Source organism: Orycteropus afer, unplaced genomic scaffold (genome assembly GCF_000298275.1).
Source record: "Orycteropus afer afer isolate SDZICR_OR568_19922 unplaced genomic scaffold, OryAfe1.0 scaffold00428, whole genome shotgun sequence".
In the NCBI taxonomy this organism is placed as follows: domain Eukaryota; kingdom Metazoa; phylum Chordata; class Mammalia; order Tubulidentata; family Orycteropodidae; genus Orycteropus; species Orycteropus afer.
The window spans coordinates 966521-993784 of NW_006922015.1; the positions used below are offsets into that span (position 1 = coordinate 966521).

The 27264-nt window shown below is 39.3% G+C and overlaps 1 protein-coding gene across 1 annotated transcript in view; it reads right to left on the minus strand.

Annotated features, from left to right (window-relative positions):
- The window catches only part of SGK1 (serum/glucocorticoid regulated kinase 1), a 168914-nt gene that overhangs the window by 93113 nt on the left and 48537 nt on the right, over positions 1–27264 (minus strand). The window contains exon 2 of the mRNA XM_007954033.2: positions 3352–3567. Within this exon, the coding sequence (XP_007952224.1) occupies positions 3352–3567 (216 nt within the window). The remainder of the gene's footprint in view (positions 1–3351; positions 3568–27264) is intronic.

Here is a 27264-nt window from a genome sequence, read left to right on the forward strand (position 1 = left end):
AGTGCCCTATAGGGTTTGCTATGCTTTAGTATTTATGGGAGCAGATGGCCAGGGCTTTTCTCCTGTAGAGTGACCAGGTGGGTTCAAATCAACAAACTTTTAGTTAGTGGCTGAGTATTTAACCATTGTGCCATCAAGAATCCTTGAGAACCAGGCAATCCATTGTAAATTGGAGAACAATAAAAGGGTAAATAAATCACAATATTGCTTGAAATTCCTTCCAGTTCATTGTTTCCTCTTGTGTAGAATTCCATTTATTTATTAGTCTATCCCTAACACCTAGAAAATGGAACATATAGTGAGCCCTTAAGTACAGTTAGTAGGCATCTGTTCTCTGTACATGGGGTCACCATGAGTTGGAATTGACTCCACGGCATCTAAGAACAATCTAAGATATGTAGAGCTCTCTCTCTGCCTCTAAATCATGAGTAGGTTTTTAGGCTCTGAGGAGTTGGAAAACTCTTTTAGACTCTTTAGGAGTTTAAGAGTCTGCAAACTACGTCCTGCCTGCAAACCAGTCACATATTTTTGTAGACAAAGCTTTATCAAAACACAGCCCTGTTAATTCATTTACATATTGTCTATACCTGCTTTTCCTACAAATTGTTCTTTTTGGATACCGTGGAACTGATTGTGATTGTTCAATAGGGTTTCCTAGGTTGCAATCTTTATGGAAGTAGCTCACCATGTCTTTCTCTTACAGAGCCATTGAGTGAGTTTGAACTGCTAATCTTTTGGTCAACAGCTGAGCACTTAACCATTATTCCATCAGGACTCTTTTTTCCTACAAGGGCAGAGTAAATAGAAGTGACAGAGTTTATAGGGTGTGCAAAATCTAAAATACTTGCTATCTGGCCCTTTATAGGAAAACTCTGCCAATGCTTACATTTAAAATCTATTTATTGCCTTTTATGACCAACCTAGAGGTGACATATTACCTGGTTAAAGAACAAATGCACCATGACAAATGTTTATACATCAACAAAATGCTAACCCAGTCATGAAAGTCTAATATTGTATTAACAGATTGACAGGCTTACCACATATGTAAATTAGCAAACATAAGTAATAAAAAATTATATTTCTGTGGCACTTTATGGGAGCTCTGGTGGTGTAGTGCCTAAAGCACTTGACTGCTAACTAGAAGGCTGGTGGTTCAAACCCACTAGCCACTCCTTGGAAGGAAGATTGGGCAATCTACTTCTGTGGTGATACTGCCTTGGAAACTCAAGGAGGGGTTGCTATGAGTCAGATCCGACTCGATGGCAGTGAGTTTTTTTTTTTTTTTTTTTGGTTTGGTTTTTGGCACTTTATAGATTGGGAAATGTTCTGTATATGTTATCTCATTTGATCTTTCCAATAACTAGAAATTAGGCAGGGCAGGTATTATTTTTCCATGAGGAAACAGATTCAGAGACATCACATGATATCTGAAGGTTACAAGGAACTCAGATTTAAATGGTTTCTTGTAGCAAGTAAAATGATTTCCTTTATCTCTAGAAAATGCTTACCTGTTTTTTCTTTTTTAAAGATTATTAACATTTATCTTCTTAAGATGTACTGATTTGACTTGAAATAATATATTAGAAGATCACTTGAATTCAATGGTACTTTGAAGTAATAAGTTCTGTCTTCTTCTAAAAAAAACCAAGATATCCTTCTGTCTTCTTAACCAAAAACCTCACTGCCATTGAGTTGGATCCAACTCATAGTGACCCCTCCTTGGGTTTCCGAGGTGGTAACACTATGGAAGTAGATTGTCCAACCTTCCTTCCAAGGAGAAACTGATGGGTTTGAACAGCCAGCCTTGTGGTTAGCAGTCAATGCCTTAGGCCCTACACCACCAGAACTCCTGCATGGTAGTCTACTGATGTAAATCCTTACAGCCTTGGAAGTCCTATGGAGCAGTTCTATGCTGTCCTGTAGGATAGCTATGAGTTAGAATTGGTTCAATGGCAATATGTTTGGGTTTCTTGGTTTGGTCTTCTTAATGTTGTATTTTTATGTCAATAAGATGGTAATGAAAGAGACATAAACAATTTATCTAATGGTTTAAAAAGTCTAAATAACTATGAGCCTAATTAATTTAATGAGGAACCCTAGCAGGACATTGGTTGAAGATCTTGGCTGTTAATGAAAGTCAGCAGTTTGAAGCCACCTGCTCCATGGGAGAAAGATGTAGCAGTCTGCTTTGGTAAAAGATTACAGTCTTGGAAGCCCTATGGGGTAGTTCTACTCTGTCCTACAGGGTGTCTATGAGTCAGAATCAACTCAATGGCAATGGGTTTGGTATGTTTTTAGCTGATTAAGTTTAATCTTAAATTTTTCAAATCTCAGAGACTGCAAGACAGGCCAATTAGCTGGATTTCTTAGATTAAGAATATAAATAAATAAATACCCTTTTTGGACTAGCAGAGAAAAATAAGTCATAGCAAAAATATGGGGGTGGTGGTGGTGGTGGTTGTGTGCCATTGAGTCGAACCCAACTCAGCAATCCCTCCCTGGATTTCCGAGGTGTGCTCTGGTAGCATAGTGTCTAAGGCACTTGACTGCTAACCAGAAGGCTGGCGGTTCATATCCACTAGTCACTCCTCGGAAGGAAGGTTGGGCAATCTACTTCCGTAGTGATATCACTTCAGAAACCCAAGGAGGGGTCGCTATGAGCTGGGCCTGACTTGATGGCACATAACAACAACAACAACATCACTACAGAAGTAGATTGCCCAACCTTCCTTCCGAGAGCAAAAATATAAGCCTATACATATTGGGGAAAGTAGTGAAAGGTAGACATAGTAAAGGATCAAATCACACTTAGCTACATATTTCAGTTGGGCTACAAACCTTGATAGATCACTGTTATGGTCCATCTCCTATGTCATACAATAGTTCAACCTCTGACCAAACAATTTATGAAGAACTTCTAGTTGAAGAACATATTGCTACAGCAGTCTTGGAGTAGTATAAGTTAGTACAATGGGACTAACAAAGCACAGTTCTTTGTATTCCTCAGGAGCTTTGTAAACCTGCTTAATAAAGTCTTTTTAGCACTATGGGATGTATGGTATTCCCTGGGTGGTGCAAACAGTTTGTGATCCTTTAGTAAATTAAAAGTTGGGGGTTTAAATCCAACCAGCAGTGCTGCAGAAGAAAATCCTGGTGAACTGCTTCTGTAATGATCACAGACAAGAAAACCCATAGAACATAGTTCTACCCTATAACACATGGGCTTGTCATGAGTCAGAATCAACTTGATGACAATGGGATTGGGTTTTTGTTTATGGGAGGCAGATCAGAAAAATAAAGGCCTAGAATCCTTCCAGGAGAAGGGACCCAGAGCAGAAAAGAACTTACTTCACTCCCAGATTGGGTTTCCCATGAACATGACTCCTTCTCATGATGGAGGACTCCCCTTTGGAAAGAATGGTCTCCCAGGCACGTCTGACACATGGAAGGCTCAAAATCCGGCTCCCCAGGAGGGATGTGTACCACAGAGGGGCCAGTGTACTTCAGACTGGGACTTTGATGCTTGTCCACACTGACCATTGGGTTCTTGATCCATCGTCGTACCTAAAATATGCAAAAGGAAAAAAAAATGTATCTGGTCTTCCTTGTTGTTTATTGGGGCTTTGGTGGGAAATTTAGTGGGATAGTGCATTAACTAAGGGCATGGTGGGGAAATCCCAACTTTGTTGCTAACTGCATGATAAAGAGTGGCATGAATCCAATCCCCAATGTGTGGAAATAGATCTAGTCCTTACTTTCCCATTTCTTCATCATTATCACTAGCCACTCATATAGTACTCTTTCTGTGACCCTAGCCTTCCAGAGCTGGGTCAGAGCTTACAAATTAGATGGGCACCATTTTTCAGATTAGCTGCCCATGGATCCCTTCTTGTATTCTAGCCACTTGCAGCTAGGCCTGAGCTCACACAGTAAAAGACACCTTCTTTCAGACTGCCTAATAGGCAGTCACCAGCCTCTGCTGGCTCTCACTATCCTGGTGGGTTCATTAATTTGCTGGAACGACACGCAGAATATCAGAAAGCATTCCATACTTACAGCTATAATTTCATTACAACCAAAAATGACATAAACAATGCAACACAAAGGTGAGGTCTGGGAAGGGTCATAGTGCAAAGAGGGAGGTTCTACATTCTCCTCTGCATGATTACCAACCAGGAAGCTCATATGAGCCTTAGGGCTCAAGTCTTTTATCACCCTCAACATGTGACCATGATAGATTACATTATGCACCATGAGGCTCAATCAGTATAGCCTTCCAGGTGGTTCCTCTTGGTGTTGCCCCACCCCATTTATTAGCCTCAGGTGTTGGCCTGGTATGAAAGAATGGAGAACAAAGGCCAAAGTGTCTCTTGCAAGGTGATTCCACACCTCCCAGATGGAGACTTAGTAAACAACTCAGTCTTACAACTTCTTTATTATTCATGTCTTAACACGATTTGAATTGGTCATAGCTCGTCAAAGCTGATCAAATATATGTTTTTAAGTTAGTTATTTAATCTCACTGAGTCTATCTTCTCATCTGTTAGATTGGGATAATAATATTTCCTCCTAGATTTGTTGTGAAGATCTTACAATGTTTTTAAATGTCTAAGTTCTTCCCTGGCACATGGTTGTCATTCAATAGATGGCGGCTATTTCACTCCAACTCTTATTATTATGAATATGCTGACAAGATGATAATTTATAAATTTCTAAGGTAGATTGCTAGTTATTCTAATTAGAGAGAATACTAACCCCACAACCTAGGATCTAACTGTTGCTAAGTGAATTAACACATATTTCACTACTGCAAATACTTGATTATAACAGAAGTTGCTTCAGGCTAAGAAATCATCTCAAGTTTGTTTCCACGTTTCTAAAACTCATCACCTGTCTTTCTTGCATGTAGATTTCCTGCAACTTATAGAAAAAAAAAATAGAAAGCTATTCTAATATAAAAGAACTAATATTTATGTATAGCCATGAAACACTGTCTGATATAGTGCTGGAAGATGAGCTCTTCATTTGAAGACACTCAAAATATGACTGCAGAAAAGCTGCCTTCTCAAAGTAGAATTGACCTTACTGACATGGATGGAATAAAACTTTCGGGACCTTCATTTACTGATGGGGCATGACTCAAAATGGGAAGAAACAGCTGAAAACATTCATTAATAATTAGAATATGAAATGCATTAAGTATGAAGTAAGAAAGTTGGAAGTTGTGAAAAATGAAATGGAATGCTTAAAATCAATATCCTAGGCATTAGTGAACCCAAGTGGACTGGTATTGGCCATTTTGAATAAGACAATAATATGAGCTAGTATGCCAGGAATGACACATTTAATAGGAATGGCTTTGCATTCATTGCCAAAAAGGATGCTTCAAGATCTATGCTGAAGTACAATGCTGTCAGTGGTAGGATAATATCCATATGCCTAAAAGGAAGACTGGTTAATATTGCTATTACTCAAATTTACACCAATGACTAAAGGTAAAGCTGAAGAAATTGAAGATTTTTACCAACTTCTGCAGTCTGAAATTGACCAAACATGCAATCAAGATGCATTGATGATTACTGGTGATTAGAATGTGAAAGCTGGAAACAAAGAAGCATCAGTAGTTGGAAAATATGGCCTTGGTGACACAAATGACACTGGAGAATGCATGACAGAATTTTGCAAGACCAATGACTTATCCAGGAACTCTGGTAGAGTAGTGCCTAGTGCATTTGACTGCTAACCAGAAGGCTGGCAGTTCAAACCCACCAGCTACTCATCAGAAGGAAGACTGAGCAATCTATTTCTGTAGAGATACTGCCTTGGAAACCCAAGGAAGGGTTGCTATGAGTTGGATTCAACTCAATGACTGAGTTTTTTTTTTGTTTTTGTTGTTGTTGTTTAATTACTTATTCATTGCAAATACCTTTATTCCAACAACATAAATGGTGACGATACACCTGGACCTTGTCAAATAGAATACACAGGAATCAAATCAACTACATCTGTGGAAAGGTGAAATGTGGAAGCTCAATACCTTCATCAAAACAACCATAAATCGCTCATGTGCAAATTCAAGTTGAAGAAAATTTTTAAAAAGTCCATGAGAGCCAAAATACAACTTTGATTATATCCCACCTGAATTTAGAGACCATCTAAAGAACAGACTTGACACATTGAACACCAATGACTGAAGATCAGATGAGTAGTAGAATGACATCAAGAACAACATACATGAAGAAAGTAAAAGGTTATTAAAAGGACTAGAAAGGAAGAAAATACCAAAATGGATGTCAGAAGAGTTTCTGAAACTTCCTTTGAATAGAGAGTAGCTAAAGCAAAGGGAAGAAATGACAAGATAAAAAAGCTGAACAGAAGATTTCAAAGGGCAGCTCAAGAACACAAAGTAAAGTATTATAATGAACTGTGCAAAACCTTGGAGTTAGAAAACCAAAAGGGAAGAACGCACTCAGCATTTCTCAAGCTGAAATAACTAAAGAAAAATTTCAAGCCTCGAGTTGCAATATTGAAGGAGTCTACTGGCAAAATATTGAATGATGCAGGAAGCATCAAAAGAAGATGGAAGGAATACACAGAGTTGCTGTACCAAAAAGAATTGGTCAATGTTCATCTATTTGGGAAGATGGCATATGATCAAGAACCAATGGTATTGAAGGAAGAAGTTGAAGCTGTACTGAGGGAATTGGTGAAGACAAGCCTCCAGGAATTGACAGAACACCCACTGACATGTGTCAACAAATGGATGCAGCACTGCAGGCACTTATTGGTTTATGCCAAGAAATTTGGAAGACAGCTACCTGGCCAACCAACTCTAAGAGACCCATGTTTGTGCCCATTCCAATGAAAGGTGATCCACAGAATGTGGAAATTACCAAACAATATCATTAATATCACATACAAGTAAAATTTTGCTGAAGATAATTTAAAATGATTACAGTAGTATATTGACAAGGAACTGCCAGAAATGCAAGCTGGATTCAGAAGAGAACATGGAATGAGAGATATCATTGCAGATGTCACATGGATCTTGGCTGCAAGTAAAGAATACCAGAGAGATGTTTACCATGTTTACTTGTGTTTTATTGACCATGTGAGGGCATTTGACTGCATGGATCATAACAAATTATAGATGTTATTGCAAAGAATGGGAACTCCAGAACACTTAATTGTGCTCATGTACATAAATAAAAGTCTGTCATTTGTCAACAGACCAATGACATAGTCCATGGTTTAAAATCAGGAAGACTGTACATCAGGGTTGTATCCTTTCACTATACTTGCTCTGGTAGCATAGTGCCTAAGGCACTTGACTGCTAATCAGAAGGCTGGCGGTTCAAACCCACCAGCCACTCCTCGGAAGGAAGGTTGAGCAATCTACTTCCGTAGTGACACTGCCTCAGCAACCCAAGGAGGGGTTTGCTGACTCGAAGGCACATAAGAACAACAACAACTCAATCAGTATGCTGACCTACATGAAGAAGAATGAGGCATCAGGATTGGGGGAAGACTCGTTAACAACCTGCAATAGGCAGATGACACAACCTTGGTTGCTGAAAGTGGAGATGACTTGAAGCACTTCCTGATGAAGATCAAAGACTACAGTCTTCAGTATGGATTACACCTCAACATGAAGAAAACAAAAGTCCTTACCACTGGACCAATAAGCAACATCACAACAAGTGGAGAAAAGATTGAAGTTGTTGGGATTTCATTTTACTTGGATCCACAATCAACACCCATGGAAGCAGCAGTCAAGAAATCAGACATTGTATTGCACTGGGCAAATCTTCTGCAAAAGACCTCTTTAAAGTGTTAAGAAACAAAGATATCACTTTGAAGACTAAGATATGCCTAACTCAAGTCATGGTATTTTCAATTGCCTCATACACGCATGAAAGCTGGACAATGAACAAAGAAGAACAAAGAAGAGTTGATGTCTTTGATGCCTTTGAAGAGTTGATACCATGGACTGCCAGAAGAATGAACAAATCTGTTCTGGAAGAAGTGTATCCAGAATGCTCCTTATAGACAAGAACAGCTAGATTTTGTCTCACTTACTTTGGTCATGCTGTCAGAAAGGACGATTCCCTGGAGAAAGATACCATACTTGATAAAGTACATGGTCAGCAAAAAAAAGGGGAAGACCAATGAGATGGATTGACACAGTGGTTGCAACAATGGGCTCAAGCATAGCAAAAATTGTGTGGATGATCTAGGACTGGGCAGTGTTTCATTCTTTTGTACACAGGGTGGCTATTAGTTGGATGTGACTTGATGGTACTTAAAAACAACAACAACAATAACAATATTTATATAGCACTTTTAATGTGTAAGGACCAAAAAAGAAAGTTTTTCACATGTATCAACTTGCTTAATCCTCAGAACAGTCTTACAGGATAGTTACTATTATTATTCCCTCTTACAGGTAAGAAACAGAGACACAGAAATGAAATAGAGATTTACAACCTGCAATTTCTAACAGTGACAGAATGCTACAGGATTTATAGTTACCAAATGCTTGAAATTTAGTTTAATTTAATATCCCACTTCCATGCTTTTTAAAACTCCTGAGGAGTTTTAAAGTTAAGCAATTGTAAAATTAGCATATACCAAAAGGATGAAGAAATAAAATCACACTGCTGAATTTTAGTTGGTAATACTATAATTAGGTGTTTAAAAATACATTCAGAATAAACTAAAATTGCAATAGCAAATGAATATTTAAGTAATTTGTTATATCACTTGATAGAATATTATACCATCATTAAAAACAGGCATTAGGATAACTCTGTGACAAGATGAAAAATGTTTGGAACATAATTATATGAAAAACACAGAACTGCTCAATCACTATAATTACAAATGTAAAAATACATATATTGTTGTTATTAGTTGCCATATTTCAATCCTTCAGAACTCCTGGTGCTGAAGTGATTTAGGAGAGAAGAAAGAAAGTTGTCAGTGAGTCACTTCTGACTCATGGGGCCACATATGTGTCAGAGGAGAAATGCTCCATAGGTTTTCTATACGCAAAGCAAGACAGTAACAGGCAAAATAGAAAAGATTGCATTCCATTTTTACAATGTTTTTTCTTTTAATTTTTTTTAAGAATAATTTTTTAAAAATTTATAATAAGCAATTGAAAGTCACCACATTTCTTTCTTTGGTTACATGTATGCTTTTAATTGCTTTATCTGCTTTATTTTTATGTGGTCCTTTTAAAAAATAGCTTTTTCTTTATATGTGGCCTGTTAAAAATAGCTTTTCAAGTTTATTTTCCTAATGTCAAGATTTAGGGGTTTTTCATCAATAATTTCTCCATTATAGGGTCCCATAAACATGTTAGTAAGCGCTGGTTACCTAGTACCACTCTGACAAGAAATATACCACAAATGGGATGGCCTTAACAAACAAGAGTTTATTCTCTTACAGTTTGGGAGTCTAGAAGTCCAAGTTCAAAGTGCCAGGCTCTAGGAACTGGGTGAAAGCTCCTCAACTTTGGGGTTCAGCTCTGCCTCCTGCTCCTGGCCCACTGGAACTAGAGGATTTTCTTCACTCAGACAGCTGCTGGCTGATGAGACTGACAAACCCAAGGTTGACAAGTAAACAGGCACAGTCCCGATATCACCAAACCACATGGCTGGCCATTAATTCAAATCCAATGAAAGTCCCAAGATCAGCAGAGCATGGCAGGCTGCTGAACAACGACACGGCTACATGCAGGGTCTGAGCATGCCATAAGCTAGAGACCATTCCCAAAGCTGCTTCTTAAATGTGGGAAGCAGACCACATACCCAAAGCAGCTACTCAGCTGCTCCAATAGATTCAACCACGGGGTTAACTACCTATCTCACCATGAGGAATAACTACATTCAACTGCCCAGCCACTGAACCAGGCCCAGCCAAGCTGACACCACAAACATGACCACCACTGCAAGTGTATTCAAAAGTTTTTACCTGATTCTTTAATGAAAGTGTACATAAAACCTAAAAGTTTGAGATGATGTAGAATCTCTCATCCTGATGTCATACCAAATGTGTTTTTGATCACATTTGGTGATTGAAAATGTATTAGATTTCATTAGAGATGGAAAATGTTTTTTATTATTCTTATTCAGAGGTTTCAGAGCTTGAAGGTTGCTAATAAATAGTTCCTGCTTAGTTTCCAACCGTGTATTTTAAAACAATCTTTTTATCCTGGCTTATTTTCAATATGTCTCTTTTGCCAAGTAGATTTAACCCTGGGATTACTACAAACAGGATTTTAAACAGATTTACTGTCAAACGAATTCATAATTATTTGGCCTGACCTATTACAAATCTTGATATATTGAAATCCACCAGCCATTTCTTGGAAGGAAGGTTGGGCAATCCACTTTCGTAGTGATACTGCCTCAGAAACCCAAGGAGGGGTTGCTATGAGTCGGGTCTGACTCCATGGCACAGAACAACAACAACAACATTTATAGACTAAATCTCATGCAATATCATCTTACTTTTAAGTTTATTATAAAAAGAATGCCCACGTTACTGAGTTTAACCTTTCATTTGGTTATAAAAAAGTAAACTAGTTATGTCAAAGGAGTAGTGACCTGAAGATATACAAATGATCTATAAACTAATTATTCTATCCTTTCTGTTTGTAAACATCTATATAATCAATGGTCTATTGGATATTAGAAGAATGACACAAGGAATTGTCTTTCATTTGCTATCCAGCTAAGAATTCCCCCAAAAATTCAGATGACCTTGAACACAGTCTGTCATAAGTTCAAACACAGTCAATGAATATTTTTAATAGAATTTAAGAGTCAGAAGAGACTCAAAGAGGTTAGTAATTTGACCAAAGTCACACAGTAAATTATGTGTGCAAAACTACACCGATTGAACAAAACACTGAACCAGTTTCTACTAGAGTGTTACCTGGCAAACTCAAATGCCTTCAAAGGCTGGCCAGGAAAGGAAATGTGAGAAGCATGATGAGCAGGGTATAAAAATAGGAAGCGCTGGGGACTGTGGTGAACTGGAGGCACATGCTTGTTCAAAATATTTTAAATTAAAAAATAAAAACAAAGAAACAATGCTGGCTAACAAACTCTAGTTAACTCTACCCCACATCTTCAAGGATCACCATTTGACCCATAAGTTTTTCTATTAAGTTCAAAGATGTTTAGATCACACCTTTATTGTTTCAGGCCAAAACAACACTATAAAATGCATAATTAACTTTAAAGGATTAAAACTTCAAATATGATAGAAATAAAATGCTTCGATATCTTCTTTTTTAAAAGAAATCGAATAGTTTTCAACATTTTAACTTTCATTCATTCATTCTTTCAGCTTTCATTATTGGAGACATACTGTGTGTTGTATATAACCAAGGCATTTGGAATGTAGCAGTTAACAAGACATCCTAAAAAACCTGCTCTCATGGAGCCTGAGTTATGACTCAGGAAGACAGTAAACAAAATAAATAAGAAGAGAAATAAAGCAGAGAAGGGTGGTCAGGATTAAGAGTCAGTTCAATTTTAAATAGTATGAGGAAGGAAGTCTTCACCTAAAAGTGGCTTTTCATTTTTTCATTTTTCATTCTGGAACTGTGGGCAGAGTTATGGCTAAAGACCTGGAAGGAACTCAGCAAATAGGCAGCTGGGTCCCTGAGTCTGGATTTCACGGAAAAATCCAGGCTGCAAATAGAAAGTTGGGAAACAAAGAGTCATCTTCTACTGCAGTCTTCCAGGGTGAAAAAATGATTTACAGGACTGTATTTGTGAAGTATGGTATGTATCTAGGTGTTAAGCTTATATTTCTTGGGCTTTGATTATCAGTATATATTATATTTCACCTAAACTTACTGAAATATATGATTTACTCAAGTGTTCTATGAGAGGATATGTGTTTTGTGACTAAATAGCCTTAACTCATGCCACTGAGGGTGAGTTGGGGGTGGGGGTAGTATTTCACTAGAAAAGTCCATAACCCCAAATAACCTTCCACAAATTAACCCATGATGTGTCTTACGGATAATGGGAATACAATATTCCCCTTTTATACAGAGTTGTGGCAAGGGAAATTTACAAATAGTTTATTTTTTCCAAAAGTGTCGGAGAGAAAGATGCTACTTACCAAAGTGGTGACACATTTTGTAAGGGAGGGCAATGGTGGGTCAGTGGTCGAATTCATGCCTTCCACGCAGGAGACTTGGGTATGATTCCCAGCCAATGCACCTCACGCACCGTCAGCACCCAGCTGTCAACGGAAGTGTGAGCGCTACTAGGTCTTAGCAGAGCTTCCAGACTCTTCGTGGGGACAACCCATCATGCCCTCAGGACTGGGCAGCTTTTTGTTTCATTGTGCATGAGGTTGTCTGAGTTGGGGGCTGAGTCAGGGGCCCGATAGCATCTAACAACACTTTTTTAACAGGAACTCTGCAGATGGGGTGGATTACCCAATAAGCTAAGTAAGCATGTGCTTACTTGTGTTTACTTACTGATCTGCAGTGAACATTTTTACCACACATAGGAAGCTATTTACTACAGATTAGTTAGTAAGCATAAGTAAGCCTGTGCTTATCTTGTTTACTGAGTACTCCATCCCTATCAGGGATTGTAAATTGGAAGAGGCTTTGATTCTGTAGGAAAGTGCTGTGCGGTTGGGAGAGACACAGTTGCCAGCCCTTCCTAGGAGCGGAATCTTTGATGTGATGGAAAAATGTGAAATTGTTCACTACAGATTAGTAAGTGGGCACAAGTAAGGCTGTGCTTACCTTGTGTATTGGGTAATGTGACTCTGGTTGCTGATATTTATTGCACGCTCTGTCTTGAAATGCTTTATCTCATTTGACTTAGTCCTCACACTGCCTTCAACATGTTACTCCTCCACACATTTCTCTCACTTAGTAGCCTCACAAGTGTTTTTTGTAAGCCTGATTAATTACATGGTTTATGATGTTTACTTTATCCTGTGAGAGTGGCTGGGCTGTGAGTGAATGCATCTGGCTCTCCCTCTGGCCTTGGATTCAGGCAAGATGCCCTCCAAAACTGCTGAGTGGAGAAACCCTCCCTTTGCCCCTGAGGAATTTCAAGCTACAACTGGCCTATTGTGTTCCTTCAGGCGGTGAATTGCTTTGCTGGAGGGAGTAGCTGACTATGAGCAACTCTGGGAGCCCCTCAGAGACCAGTCACAATGGCACGCAGAAAGCTGTAGCAGCTGTGTGTGAGAGAAATGAATACCCGGATACAAGTCGCAGGACTGGCTCCTTGGCCACCTGGGCCATGGTTTTATTCAGAGCTACACCACAGTACATGGGTAGCATTGTAAACAAACATACACTGGGGTGAGACATCCTCCCTATCCAGAACAAATCAAGAATCCCCTCACGTGGGGTTTATAGAAGCAGCTTTCCAAACCATACCACACTTTACAAGCAACTATCTCTCTAAATATCAGAGTGACGTACAGATAATCTTACTGACCAGAGTGTACTCAAAATATTAAGCCAAATTCTTTGCTAAATCTAGTTTGCCCTAGTTTTATTAATTCTTCATCTGAGGGGGAAAAAAAAAAAAGATATCCAGAAGTAGTCCCTTCAGAGTAGAAAATTGCCAGATGTGATTAAAGAGATTGGCCAGCTTCTAGGGGTTTTCCACTAGAGTTTTTTTTTTTTTTTCCTATTATGTAATAGTAAACAGATATTACTCTTAATTTAAAGTGGTTTCACTGATCATGATACTAAGTGATGCAGAAAAATTATGGTGTTCTGGTATTTATGTGTTAACTCATAAGGCAGTACCTGCTCGTCACATCTTTCCATTTGTTTTTCCAGGAGTGAAAGCCTGTCTCATCCTTCAAACCCAAGTGAACTTGAAGTTAGACACAATGTCTGTAATTTCCAAAGGGACCTCTTTTGTAGAAATTTTGTAGAAAATTGGCTTTGTTTATATAACACCACCTTTTTTTTTTTTTAAGTTGCCATCGAGTTGTTTGGTTCTGACTCATGAAGACCCCAAGTGTATCAGAATAGAATAGCACTCCATAGGGCTTTTTTTTTAAAATTGTGGTTTGGTTGAAAGTTTACGGAGTAAATTAGTTTTCCATTCCACAATTTATAGACGTTTTATTTCTTGACATTAGTTGCAATCCCCTCAAGATACCAACACTTTTCCCACTTCCTCCCTGGGTTCCCCATTCCCATTTTCCCTCCTTTCCCCTCTTTTGGTCTTTCTTTTCTTTTTCCCCTTTTGGTCTCACTTGGTTGATTATACTGAGGAGTATGTCCTGATAGGTGTTATTGTTCACTTAATAGGCCTGGCTATTGTTTGGCTGAAAGGTGATTCCAGGGGTGGGTTCAGTTGCAGGTTTTGAGGAGTGACTTTTTAGAGGTAGTGCACCAGGACTTTCTTCTGCAGTGCCTTTGGGTGGCCTTGAACCTCCAATTGCCAGCAGCTAAGCCCATTAAGCATTTGTACCATCCAGGGACTCATCCGGGGACTCCTTATGGTGTCACAACAACTTTCAATTCAGAATAAGATTGTCAAACAAGATGTATATAGTGAAATTATTTGGGTAATTCAATAGATTATAAGAAGAGACCCCCATATCTATTCCTTTTCCAGAAGGTGCCTGCCAGCAGGCTAGCTATGGTATTAATGCAATTCAGAAGAAACCTCCTGGAAGCAAACTCCTCTCATATCAATGCCTGGGGCTGCTTCATAGCATGCTTCCTGAAATATACCAGTACTATACAAAAAGTCAGTATTATTAATTGGATTTCTTTACCCCAGATCTGAGTGGTCATCAAATAGCTTTCTTGTCTCTGAACAACTGTAGTAGTTATTACTTGCATAAAACCACAAGCTTTGTATGCCAGCTGGCCTTGTTATTATGTCTAGGGTGTCTTTACAACTGAAAGGTAAGAACAGCTTCTTAGTTTTTTTTGAAAAAAAAAAAAAAACTCTCAGAGGCTAATGTATGGGTTTATAAACAGTAGGCAAGGAGGATAGGAATTGTTTCACAATAACTATTTTTCAGCCTACTTTGCTAATATCCTCAATCAAGGTAATGTCTTTGCTCTATTTAGCAATTTCCCTTACACAGCAATATCTACCCAAGAGCAGATATTTCTCTGGAGACTGAGTGGCTTTCGGAAAACACTGTCCTCCCATGCTGTCGCTTGTGGGATGTCCCAGTCCTTTCCTCCTAGCCACTGACCAGTATGCCTGCATCCTGCTGTTCTAGATCCTCAGGGTCTGACCTTACCTGTCCCCAGCCCTGGTCTGGGTGGTGAAGGAGTGGAGAGGATTCAGGGCCAGAGTAAGGAAGGAAAGGGGACACATCTTTCTACGTTTTCCTATGCTACAATTACAACGGGCAGCTCCATCTCCTCCTATCGTGCCAGCCTTCCCACCACCACTATGTTATGGGGATTCAGGAGGGAGCCTGAATCTAAAACACCAAACACAATTCTTGCTCTGTGCTTCCAGTTCAGTCCCCTTCCTCCACTGAGTTTCCTATTGAGTCCCCCATCCCAACTCACCAAATTTAAAATGGAAAAAGTTCAGAACTCATCAACATGTCTTCCTGTTGCAATGGAGATAAAGCTTTCCTTTAAGTTATGGGACTGGTCCCTTTTGAGCTCTGGTAGCAGCATAGTGCCTAAGGCACTTGACTGCTAACCAGAGGGCTGGCAGTTCGAACCCACCTGCCACTCCTCGGAAGGAAGGTTGGGCAATCTACTTCCATAGTGATACCACCTCAGAAACCCAAGAAGGGGTCGTCACTATGAGTCTGGGCCGACTCCACTGCACATAATAACAACAACAGATTTGGAAAAATGAGTCCTGGTAGCACAGTACCTAAGGCATTTGACTGCTAATCAGAAGTTTGATGGTTCAAACCCACCAGCTTCTCCATGATAGGAAGATGGGGCAATCTATTTCTGTAAAGATTTACTACCTGGGAAACCCAGTGGGGTTTTTTATAAGTTGGAATCCACTGGATGGCAGTGAGTTTGGTTTAAATTTAGAAAATTAAAAAAAATAATAAAAAGGAGGAAGTAGGGGGGAATTATTTTAGGTAACATCTCCAAGAGGCAGTGTATGTACTTGCTTTTGTAATTGAAGAGTAAGGCTCAGGAGAAAGAGAAACACTGGGCTGATCATGGGGAAAGAACCTCTGGAAACTTCCTCTCTTGACTCCTCCAAGAAATCCCCTTTCTGAGTAACTTCAACTTCTCCCTCTGGCTTGACTATTTTCTCTTAGCATATTAAACACCTTGCTCTTTCAGTTTCTCCCAAAAGCAAGCAAATTAAAACAATAGCTGCCCCTTCATGCCCATTAACTCTTCTTTGTTTCAGCAGCTCCCTTTTGCCACCACCTCAATCCCTTTATTAGCCAACTTCATGAAAAATCCTCTCCATTTCCTTATCTCAGTGTACTCCTCAACCCACTGCAGTTTATCCATGAAAGAGATATTTATAGATCACCTAATATTTTCAGGGATTAAAGTGGAGAACAAGACAAAAAGAGGCCCACTCCATTGAGATGGTTTTCACCAAGATACCAATAAACCTCACTGACAAATCCAATGGCACTTCTCAGCACTTGCACACTCTACAGCATTTAAAGGTTTCAGCAAGGTCCAAGGACTACCTGCCTGGCCTTTGGTAGGGACAAAGAAATATAATATTGATCTTTTAGTGAGGGTGCTTGAAGTACATAGAGGACTAACACAGGAGCCTGTGATTTCATAATAACACAGTGAGCATATAAATGTAGTACAACACTTAAAATTCTGCTCTAGAGCATTGTTGCCTGGCTGCAAATTCCAGAATCACCTCTGGAACAACTGACTGAGCGTCCCCAAAGCTCGGTTTCTGTATTTGTAAGATGAAGATAATAATAATACTTACATCATTGGGGTTTTGTGAGGACTACTTGAGTGATGCATGTAAAGCCAGTGCTTAGCATTGGGTGAACACTTGAAGAAAAATGGAACAATGTCTGGAGCCAAAATACAGAGGTGACACTTTGCATGGGATGTGCAGGAAATGAGCTCAAAGAGGAGGGGCAAAACCTGTAGTGGGATGTAGAGGTTGGATCGTGGGCTTTAAACTCTTCAGTGGGTCCCTATTATTTGCAGAAATGACTTTCAAACTTGTAACAAAGCCCTGTAAACTTATACATTTATAATAGAGACATAGAGCTGAAATAATTGGTTCTGCCAATGGTTAATTGCTCAGGTGTTAACTAGCCTGAGCAATTAACCAGGTGGTTGGAGGTTCAAACCCACCAGTGGCTCTTCAGGAAGAAGACCTGACAATATGTTACTGGAAAGATTACAGCCAAGAAAAGCCAATGGGGCAGTTCTCCTTTGTCACATGGGGTCACACTATGAATCAGAATCAACTTGATGACACCCGATAAAACAACAATAAAAAAACTTACCCTTTTTACATGAAATACACTAATATTTTCTATTCTAGTTTTTTTTTTTTTTAAAAAAAAACTGTTGGTTGCAACCCACTGAATTGATTTCATGAAATACTAATGAATGCCACACAAATTGAAAAATACCAGGAAAAGAAAAACAAAAAACATTTGTCATTGAATCCATTTTGACTCAAGGCAGCCCTATATATGTCAGAGTACTCACACTCTAATAGGAGAAATAGACAGGCAAAGCATAATGAATGTGTGCTTCCATTTGTCTTAGGTCTCTAGAGCTGCTATAACAGAAATACCACAAATGGATGGCTTTAGCAAACAGCAACTTATTTTCTCATAGTTTAGGAAGCTGGAAGTCTGAATTCAGGGTGCTGACTTTTGGGGAAGCCTTGCTTTCTCTATCAGCTCAGTGGAAGTTCCTTGTCTCTTTGGGTTTCTACTCCTGTGCAATCCTTATGTGGCTTGGCAGCTCTCTTCCCCCACCTCTGCTGCTGCCCTCTCATTTAATCTCTTTTATATCTCAAAAGAGATTGACTCAGTACACACCCTACACTAATCCTGTCTCATTAACATAACAAAGATAATCCATTTTCAGATGGGAGTTTAACCATAGGCATAGAAGCTAGGATTTACAACACATATATATTTTTTTGGACACAGTTCAATCCATTTAAACAAAAATAAGTATTCAAATGGCATTTGGTGCCCGGCAAGGGGAGACTGTGCTGAGCAGAGAGCCCTCTGATGGATGAGGTGGATCAGAGGGAAGAGTCTGCACGCAATCGAAGTCTCAGGAGACCAGTCTTCAGGCGAGGGGCAAATCCAGGGGTTTGGCTGGAGGGTCTGGGCACACTGGGAGCACAGGGGGCGATGAGAACCCAGATCCTGGGCGCTTAGGTGTCCCAGACCAAGGAAGTCAGATTTCACCATCAATACTGTGCTTTTCAAAATCTCATTTCCTTGGCCCTGGACACATGTGTATAGAGGGGACCTCAAGAAGGCTTATTTCTCAGTGGGTATCCAAATCTGAGTAGCCCAAGAGAGCTTTTGGATGAAATACACTTCCATCAGTTTTCTCAGAATTTTCATTTTATTGTCAAGCTCTGTGAAACTTGGGTGAAGGTCATGGAAGGTTAAATGGAGCATAAAATGAAAGTAGCCTGATAGGTTTGAAGTGTTGAGCAGGGTGAGTAGGACTGGGCAGACATGGGGCAATGGGAGGAGGTATCCTTGTAGATAGTACAGAGTTGAAATGCACCCAGTGGCTGTACAGTATTGTCCCATAAAGACTTTTTCCTTTCTTCCATTCTCCCTCTTTCCCCTCAAAACAAAAACAAAAACTCCAAGGTTGCATCATAGATTTATAATTTCATGTTGTTAAATTCTATCATAAGCTAGCCATTTTATGAATTAAATAGATTTTTATGACTAAGGGTAGTGGCAGGAGTGGGGCACAAAGGGTTCCAATGCAGCAAGCATAAAATTGTTTCTCTGTTATACTGATGATAAACAGTTTACAAATGTGTGCATTTCCTCTCAATTTACTGAACAGCAGCAAAACCAAAATCAAACACATCAAAATTATCTTCTACAGAAAGGAATAATGAACTATAATCAATAGAACTGGATTATAGCTCTGACTTTGCAACTAGTTTGAGCAAATCATTTAATTCGTTTGAACTCTAATGTAAAATGAAGGGCTTGGAGTTAGTGTTGCTCTAACAGAAACTACCACAAATGGATGGCTTTAACAAACAGGAGTTTATTCTCTTACAGTTTAGGAGGCTAGAAGTCCAAGTTCAAAGTGCCAGCTCTAGGGGCTGAGTGAAAGCCCCCCAACTTTGGGCTTCAGCTCTGCCTCTTATTCCTGGCCCACTGAAGCTAGAGGTTTCTCTTAACTCAGGCCACTGCTGGCTTCTGAGGCTGACAAACCCAAAGTCAACAAGGAAAATGGCACAGTCCCAATATTATCAAGCAACATGACAGGCCACTAGTTCAAGTCCAGAAACAATCCCAAGATCAGCAGGCAACATAGCAGGCTGCTGAATGAAGACTCGGGTACATGCAGGGTCCAAGCATGCTAAAAGGCTCAAGACCTTTCTCCAAGTGTTGTCTTATGCACTGGAAGCAGACCACATCCCTAAGGCAGCTACTCAGCTGCTCCAGTAGACTCCACCATGGAGTTGATTACCAGTCTCATCACGGGGAATAACTACATCCAGCTGCCCAGCCACTCAAACCAGGCCAAGCTAAGTTGACACATAACCTTGAGTACTCCAACCAGTAATCTTTGCAGTCTCTCCTAGCTGCGTCACAGATTCGGGGTTCTTTATGCAGGGAGTTTGGCTCGCATCATCTGCTTTTATGGTGTGCCACACTCAGCACAGGCTTGAAGGATTGATCAAAAAACTTTTCTTTTACTCAATATTTTTCTCTCTACTTGGCATTCCAATCACATTCTTCCATAATTTTGGATTTCCTCCATTAGGTAAACAGAAAAAAAGGAAAAAAAAAAAAAAAATCCACAAGGCTTTAAAAATAATCTTATGGTCTTAAGGGCAGTTGTTAGAAAATCCGTTTAAATTGTAATTATAGAGACTGAATGAAAGTCTCACTATTCAAACTGTGTATATTACTTAATTAAATTGAAAGTGGTAAAAGAAAGGGAAGATGATTAACATCCAAATGGGGGGATTATTACTACTCCCCGATGTTTCTGCTAGTTTGTTGAGTCTCCTTACAAAAGGAGCTGCAGAGCACACTCGGTTTTAATTTTATACAGAAACAGCTTTTCTCCAAATTATGCCTGTGCTGTATTGTAATGATTTCTATTTCTGTATCCTGGGTTCCACCCCCCCCCACTCACTTCATGTTTTATAAATGAAGAAAATGGTAAGATTTAATTGTTCACTAGAAACAAGAAGAAAGTCAAAACTAATAGATATTTACTAACTACCTACTTGGGTCATGTTGTTAGAAGGGAGCATTCCCTGGAGAAGGATATCATGCTTGGTCAAGTGGAAGGTCAATGAAAAAGAGGAAGACCCTCAAAAAGATGGATTGACACAGTGGCTGCAACGATGGGCTCAAGTATAGCGGGGATCATGAGGCGGGCACAGGACCAGGCAGTGTTTTGTTCTGTTGTACATAGGGTCACTATGAGTCGGAGCCGAACTCAAAGGCACCTAACAACAGCAACAAGCACCTACTATGTCCAAGAATTGTGTGAGGTTCTGAAAAGGTGAAAGATAGGAGAATGAATTAAGAGTAAATTGTAGATATTTGAAGATCCTATGGAAAGCGCTAAAATCGAAAACTTCCTATGTGGCCCCAGGGAAATTGAGACAAAGAGACATGACTATCAATGAGTCTCTGTGAGTAGAGAAGGGGAAAAAGATTTTTCTAGGACAGATGCGTTTTTTGTAATTTGTAATAATAGTGCCTATCATCCTAAAGCTGAAGGATCAGAATCAAAGAATGATACTAGCAACACCCTTGGAGATCCTTCACACGTCATTCAGATGTGGAGCACCAATACTCAGCAATAATAGGTGCTACACTAAGCAACATAAGCTGGCTTGCTAAAGAGGAAAAAAAATGGAAGTGAGGCATACAATCCATAAATAAGCACTTAATGCATTATATCAATATGGTTCTCCTTTAACCAAAAAGGAAATAGCAAACTCTTCAATTTTATTAAGGAGCTCTGGTGGCATAGTGGTTAACAATTCGAACCCACCAGCCACTCTGTGGGAGAAAGATGAGGCAGTCTGCTTCCATAAATATTTACGGCCTTGGAAACTATGAGACAGTTCCACTCTGTCCTATAGGGTCACTATGAGTTGGAATTGAGAGCAGTGGATTGGTGGTGGGTTTCAGTTTTACTGGGGAGAGCTTCATATATAAGATTTTACATAAAAAGGTAGTTTATAGAAACTTCTGATCATCATGTTTGTGCCAAGCTTTTATTATAAATCTGACACTCAAACAAAACAAATCTAGTATTGAGTCTGCATAGAAATTTGGAACCAGCAGATGTTCAGCAAGTACTGTGCTGTGATCTTGTCAGCAAAAATATAAACATTCTCTCAGCTATGTTTGGAAAGTCTAGTGTTATGTACATTCACTGTTTTAATCATCCTGGTACACTTTGCCCCTTTTAATAGTCCAAGCAGCCCTGCTCCCACCCCTACCCTTTACACTCATTTTGGAACTACTCAACTCAAATATAGGCAGTCCCTAGATTATGAAAGAGTTTCATTCCTAGGTCTGCCTTTAAACTGAATTTGTATGTAAATTGGAGCAGTTAGGTACTATTCATATCTAATAACTGTTGGTGAAATATTATCTTAGATAAAGTATATAGTGTAACTTGCTGTGGATAAAAAACACTAAAGAAACACTTCCCGACTAAAATATCTTTAACATAATAATAAATCAAAAAAACACTAAACTCATTGCTGCCAAGCAATTCCAATTCATAGGGACCCTGTAGGACAGAGTAGAAGTGCCCCATAGGGTTTCCAAGGCTGCTTACGGAACCAGACTGCTTCATCTTGTTCCCATAGAGCCACTGGTGGTTTCGAACCACTGACCTTTCAGTTAGTATCCAAGCTCTTTAACCAGTGTATCACCAGGGCTAACATAATAATACAGTAATAATAATAATAATAATAATAATAATAATTTTTAATATGTTGTTTGGGTGAAATTACAGAGCAAATTTGTTTTCCATTCAACAATTTACACACATTTTGTTTTGTGACATTTGTTGTAATAAACAGCACTCTTCCCTCTTCCTTCTTGGGTTCTCCATTTCTATTCCTGCCCCTTCCTGCCTCCTGAGCTTTGTTTTGGAGCAAACACTACCCTTTTGGTCTCATATGGTTGATTGTACTGAGGAGTATATTTCTCCCTGCTATTATTATTCACTTTATATGCTTGTCCATCGTTTAGCTGAAAGTTGATCCCCGAGTGTGGATTCAGATCCAGGCTTGAAGGGTGTCTAAGGGTCATAGTCTTGGGGGTTACACTAGTCTCTATCAAAGTAGTAACTCTGGTCTTTTTTTGAATTTTGAATTTTGTTCTACAGATTTTTTTTCTCCTCCCTCTCTGTTCAGGACTTTCTGTTTTGATCCTGATCAGAGAGGTCTATTGTGGTAGACAGGCACCATGTACTTCTGGTCTCCAGGTAGTGGAGGCTATGGTTTGCATGGTCCATTAGTCTTTTGTATCATTGTTTCCTAGAATCTTTGATTTTCTTCACTCTTCTTTGCTCTGGATGAAGAAAGACCAATAATTACATCTTAGATGGCTGCTTCCAAACTTTTAAGACCCCAGTTGCTATTCACCAACGTCGGATGCAAAACACTGTCTTTGTGGACTATGTTACGCCAGTTGACCTAGATGTCCCCTGAGACTGTGGTCCTAAGTCCCCAAACCCAGTGAGTCATTTGGTGTTTGGTTATGACTAAGAAGTTTTCAGAACTATTCCCTGTATGCTCGACAATATCCTTGGATATATTTACAGCACATACAAATACATATGTAGAAATAACACTCTGTCAAGCCTATATATATATATGTTCTATATATACTTGTGGGTGTACTCCCATTCGCCTTCCGACATCTGTTCAGCTCACACAACTACTTATGTGTCTCCTTGTAGACAGTGCTTGTTATTACTATCATCACACACTTGTGTGGGTGATAGTACTTACCTTTGTTGTCTTTTACCCTGTGCAGCTCCCAATGATTTCTTTTCCCATTTGTCCTTCTGTGTGGCCCTCTTCCTTACTGTGTATTTTGTTTCCCCGCTTCCCACCCCCATTGATATGGGCCTACTCTTGAGTTCGTAAATTTGTCTTCCCATCCCCTCCCATTCATCAAATAATCTTTCTTTCTGTGTCTAAACTTTTTCTTGACTTTTAATAGTAATAATGTCGCAAAGTAGTGCCTATTTGTTATTACCAACCATTGTATGTACCTCAATGTTTACTAGGTTTTACAGGGGTTGATTATGTAAGTACAGGTTGTATATAAATTGGATGACCATAACCTTGGGGCTGCCTGTATGATTTTGAAGGCTTGCCAAGGACTATACTTTACACTCCTGACCATAGGGATAGATATGTGATTCAAGTAAAGACAGTTACAAAACCTTATGGCTGTAGTCCAAGGGTTGACATGTGACCCAAATAGAGCCAATCTGAATTCTTCTCTGGGAATTTTTCTTTTCTTTCATGTTGAAGCTGGGAAGTGGAGTCCTCTCTTTCCTTTTGGATTTCAAGTTATAGGAATGTGCCTTCAGTGCTTAATCAACCACTATAACTTGTGTCATCTGGAAAAGCCTGAGATAATAGTCTACCTAGTGAAGAGCAAAATTGAGAGGCAGAAATATATTGCATCCAAATTCCAGAAAGAGCATACATTTTAAAATGTGAACCACAGTGTTGCTGGATGCAGGGAATGAAATTACGTGGGAAAAGAAAGTTGCTTTTAGGTGGGTATAATAATTGAAAATATTCCATAAGGTGAATAATAAGGGTACAGAGTATACATGCTGGCTGTTAGACCCAGGCAGGGTCCCTTAGGTCTCCAGCTGGTGCCCAGCTCTACCCTTTGGTTGCTCAACTATGGAGAGTCCTTTGGGGGAGTTGACTAGGGGGGTGACATTCAGAGGTCTCTGAACTGTGGTTATTTACTAACCATTACAGAAATATTTCATGGACTCCAGCATACCAGCAGTCAAGAAGATGAAGTAGTCCTGGGTAACATTTTGTTCTGATAAACATAATATGCCCATCAGTTGCAGCTGACTAGATGGCAACTAACTATATGGAAATACTTCAATATTTCAAAACCCAGTATGGCTTACAAGTGTGTATCACCTGAACATTTGTCCTGCTTTAGGGAAAGAAAAGATGGAATTGGGTCTGTTCTTTGTGGAAGAGACAGAGTAGGCTGTGTGATATAGATTACATGTGGCCATAAAAACTGTCAAATGGCTCAAACCCAAACTGTTCTGACAGTTCTAGTTCTTATAGTTTTGATTTATAACCAAGATCATGACCAAGATTTAACTTCTTTTCAACAATGCAGCTGTCCCCGAACACTCTACCAAGTGTCCTAAGATAGTAAAGAGTGTTAAAAAATAAATAAATAAGATCATTTGTCCATCTCCAGGGTTAAATGAAATAATTATTTAAACTTCATAAAGAAATACAATGCAAGTATTCTGAGCAGTAAGGAAACTAATCTTAACTAGTGGGAAAATAGGAAAGAATTTTCCAAAAACATGGAAAAAAAATTCCTTATACAGATTTTTTTTTAGGCACTTGGGCAAATAAATCCACTAAAGCTCTGAACTTCAGGTCTAGAGTGAGCTGGATATTAAATAAATTTTGTAGATTTAATGAAGGATTATGTTCAGCAGACAACTAGCTTGGGAGTACATTTTCTTTCTAGGGAACATTCCTTAGGAACCCAAGAGTCACAGGTCAAGTGGTGATTAAACACATCACAACAGCCTTCTTATTCATTTCCTGTCCTTCTTTGCCCCCTTCCAAATCCACCCATCCATCGTTGCCAGATTCGTCTTTCCAAGCATGGCTCTGACCACATTACTTCCCTGCTTAGTACTGTCAATGACTCATCATTGCCTATCCAATAATGTCCAAGTCTTTTTGTGTACCATTTTATTTGAACTTTCTCCATCTTATGGCTCTAACATAATTTATAATTTATACTCCTTGTCTCCATAATTTGCCTACCTTTATGCCCAAACATCAGTCCAAACAGGGTATTTGTTTTTTTCTGTAGCAAATCCTATAAGTTTCTACTTTTAAGTCTCTGGCTCCTAGTGCTATTGTCAATTAGGGCTACAATTTATTCCTCACTTTATTTCAGCTTGCTTGGCAAAATCTTAAGGAAACTTGAAAATGTAGCTCTAAAGTGTCCCCTTTCTGAATGCTTACTCATTACAGCTGCATGAACTATCTTCGTCCCAAGATCATTTAATACTTCTCGTGTGAATCCATCATATAGTCTTTAGTGATTCCAGTTGGTGATTATTCTCAATGATTATTACCATGAGATATATTCCTCTTCCTTAGTACTCTCAAGATTATGGAGAATACAGAATATTTTGGCCATAATGTCATGCTAAGAGGGTTAAGAGAAAATAACTCATCACACATATATGAAGTAGGAAGATTTCATTTGTACCCTGAAATTTTTCCCACAGGTTTCAGTTTATAAAACTAATTTCTTTTCCTCCACTGTTGCTTATTCCCTTTTCTAAGAGAGCACACCAGACCACAAGAGGTACTCACTTCTACAGTAAATAGCATGTATTTGGACCAGTGACTTCCAAAGCATTTATTTGACTTGAGGAGTGGCCAGTGATTCACTTATAACATCACTTCAGGTGTTTCTCATCTTCATTGGTATTAGTTTTTCTTCCCTTGATTGTATTAGGCCTTCATATTTTTACATACTACCTTCTTGAAAATCACTGGTCTGGCCATAGCTTCTGCCTGCCTAGCCATTTTCCTTTGAAGACCACACAGGGACTAGCACAAGAATGTTTGCAGGAAAACACTTCTGTGACTCGGGGTAGGTATCTTGTTGTTGGGTACCATTGAATTGATTCCTACCCAGTGACCCCATGTGATAGAGTAGAATTGCCAATAGGGTTTTCTAGGCAATAATCTTTACAGGAGCAGATTGATGGGTTTCTCTCCCATGGAGCTGGTGGGTGGGTTCTAACCACCAACCTTTAAGTAAACAGCTGAGAGCTTACTAATTCTGCCACCAGGGCTCCTGGGGGTAGGTGTGCTTGGCCCATTTTACTATCAGTTCTCACCTTTACTTTTCAGACTTTTCATCTCTTAGGCAGAGTCTTACTGTCCCATTCAATCTTCCAAGTGACCTTTCTCTTTCTCAGTGTTTGAAAACCGCTGCAGAGTATATCCCTCTATTACCATTTTATTAAAAAACAAAAACTAAAAACAGTTGCAATAGAGACAATTCCAACTCATGGTGACTCCATTCATGTCAGAGTAGGATTGTGTTCCATGGGGTTTTTAATGGCAAATAGTGAGGCAGAGGGAAGTTACTATCTATATGATCTTAATCAATTCTGTTAAACCATGACCTCTTATAAGGAGCTCTGGTAGCATAGTGCCTAAGGCACTTGACTGCTAACCAGAAGGCTGGCAGTTCAAACCCACCAGCCAGTCCTTGGAAGGAAGATGGGGCAATCTACTTCTGTAGTGATACTGCCTAGGAAACCCAAGGAGGGGTCGTTATGAGTCGGGTCTGAATTGACAGCACATAATAACAACAATGACCTCTTATAAAAATCGTGCTAGGAAACTTGCTCCACATACTAATAAAATTTAACTATGTACTTGAGCTTTTTTACACTTAAGCTATGACATGTCATCTCACTATTTTTTTTTTTTTTTTCCTAATTGTGGCATGAAAGATACTGGTTTAAAAGCAATTGAAATAGGAAAATGTCCTGGGGACTAAGGTACTTGACTGCTAACCAGAAGGCTGGCGGTTCAAACCCAACAGCCACTCCTTGGAAGGAAGATGGGGCGATCTACTTCAGTGGTGATACTGCCTCGGAAACCTAAGGAGGGGTCACTATGAGTTGGGTCCGACTCCATGGCACATAACAACAACAACAACAACAACAAAACCAAGGAATGGGAGCTCTGGTGGCATAGTGCCTAAGGCATTTGACTGCTAACCAGAAGGCTGGTGGTTGAAGCCCACCAGCCACTC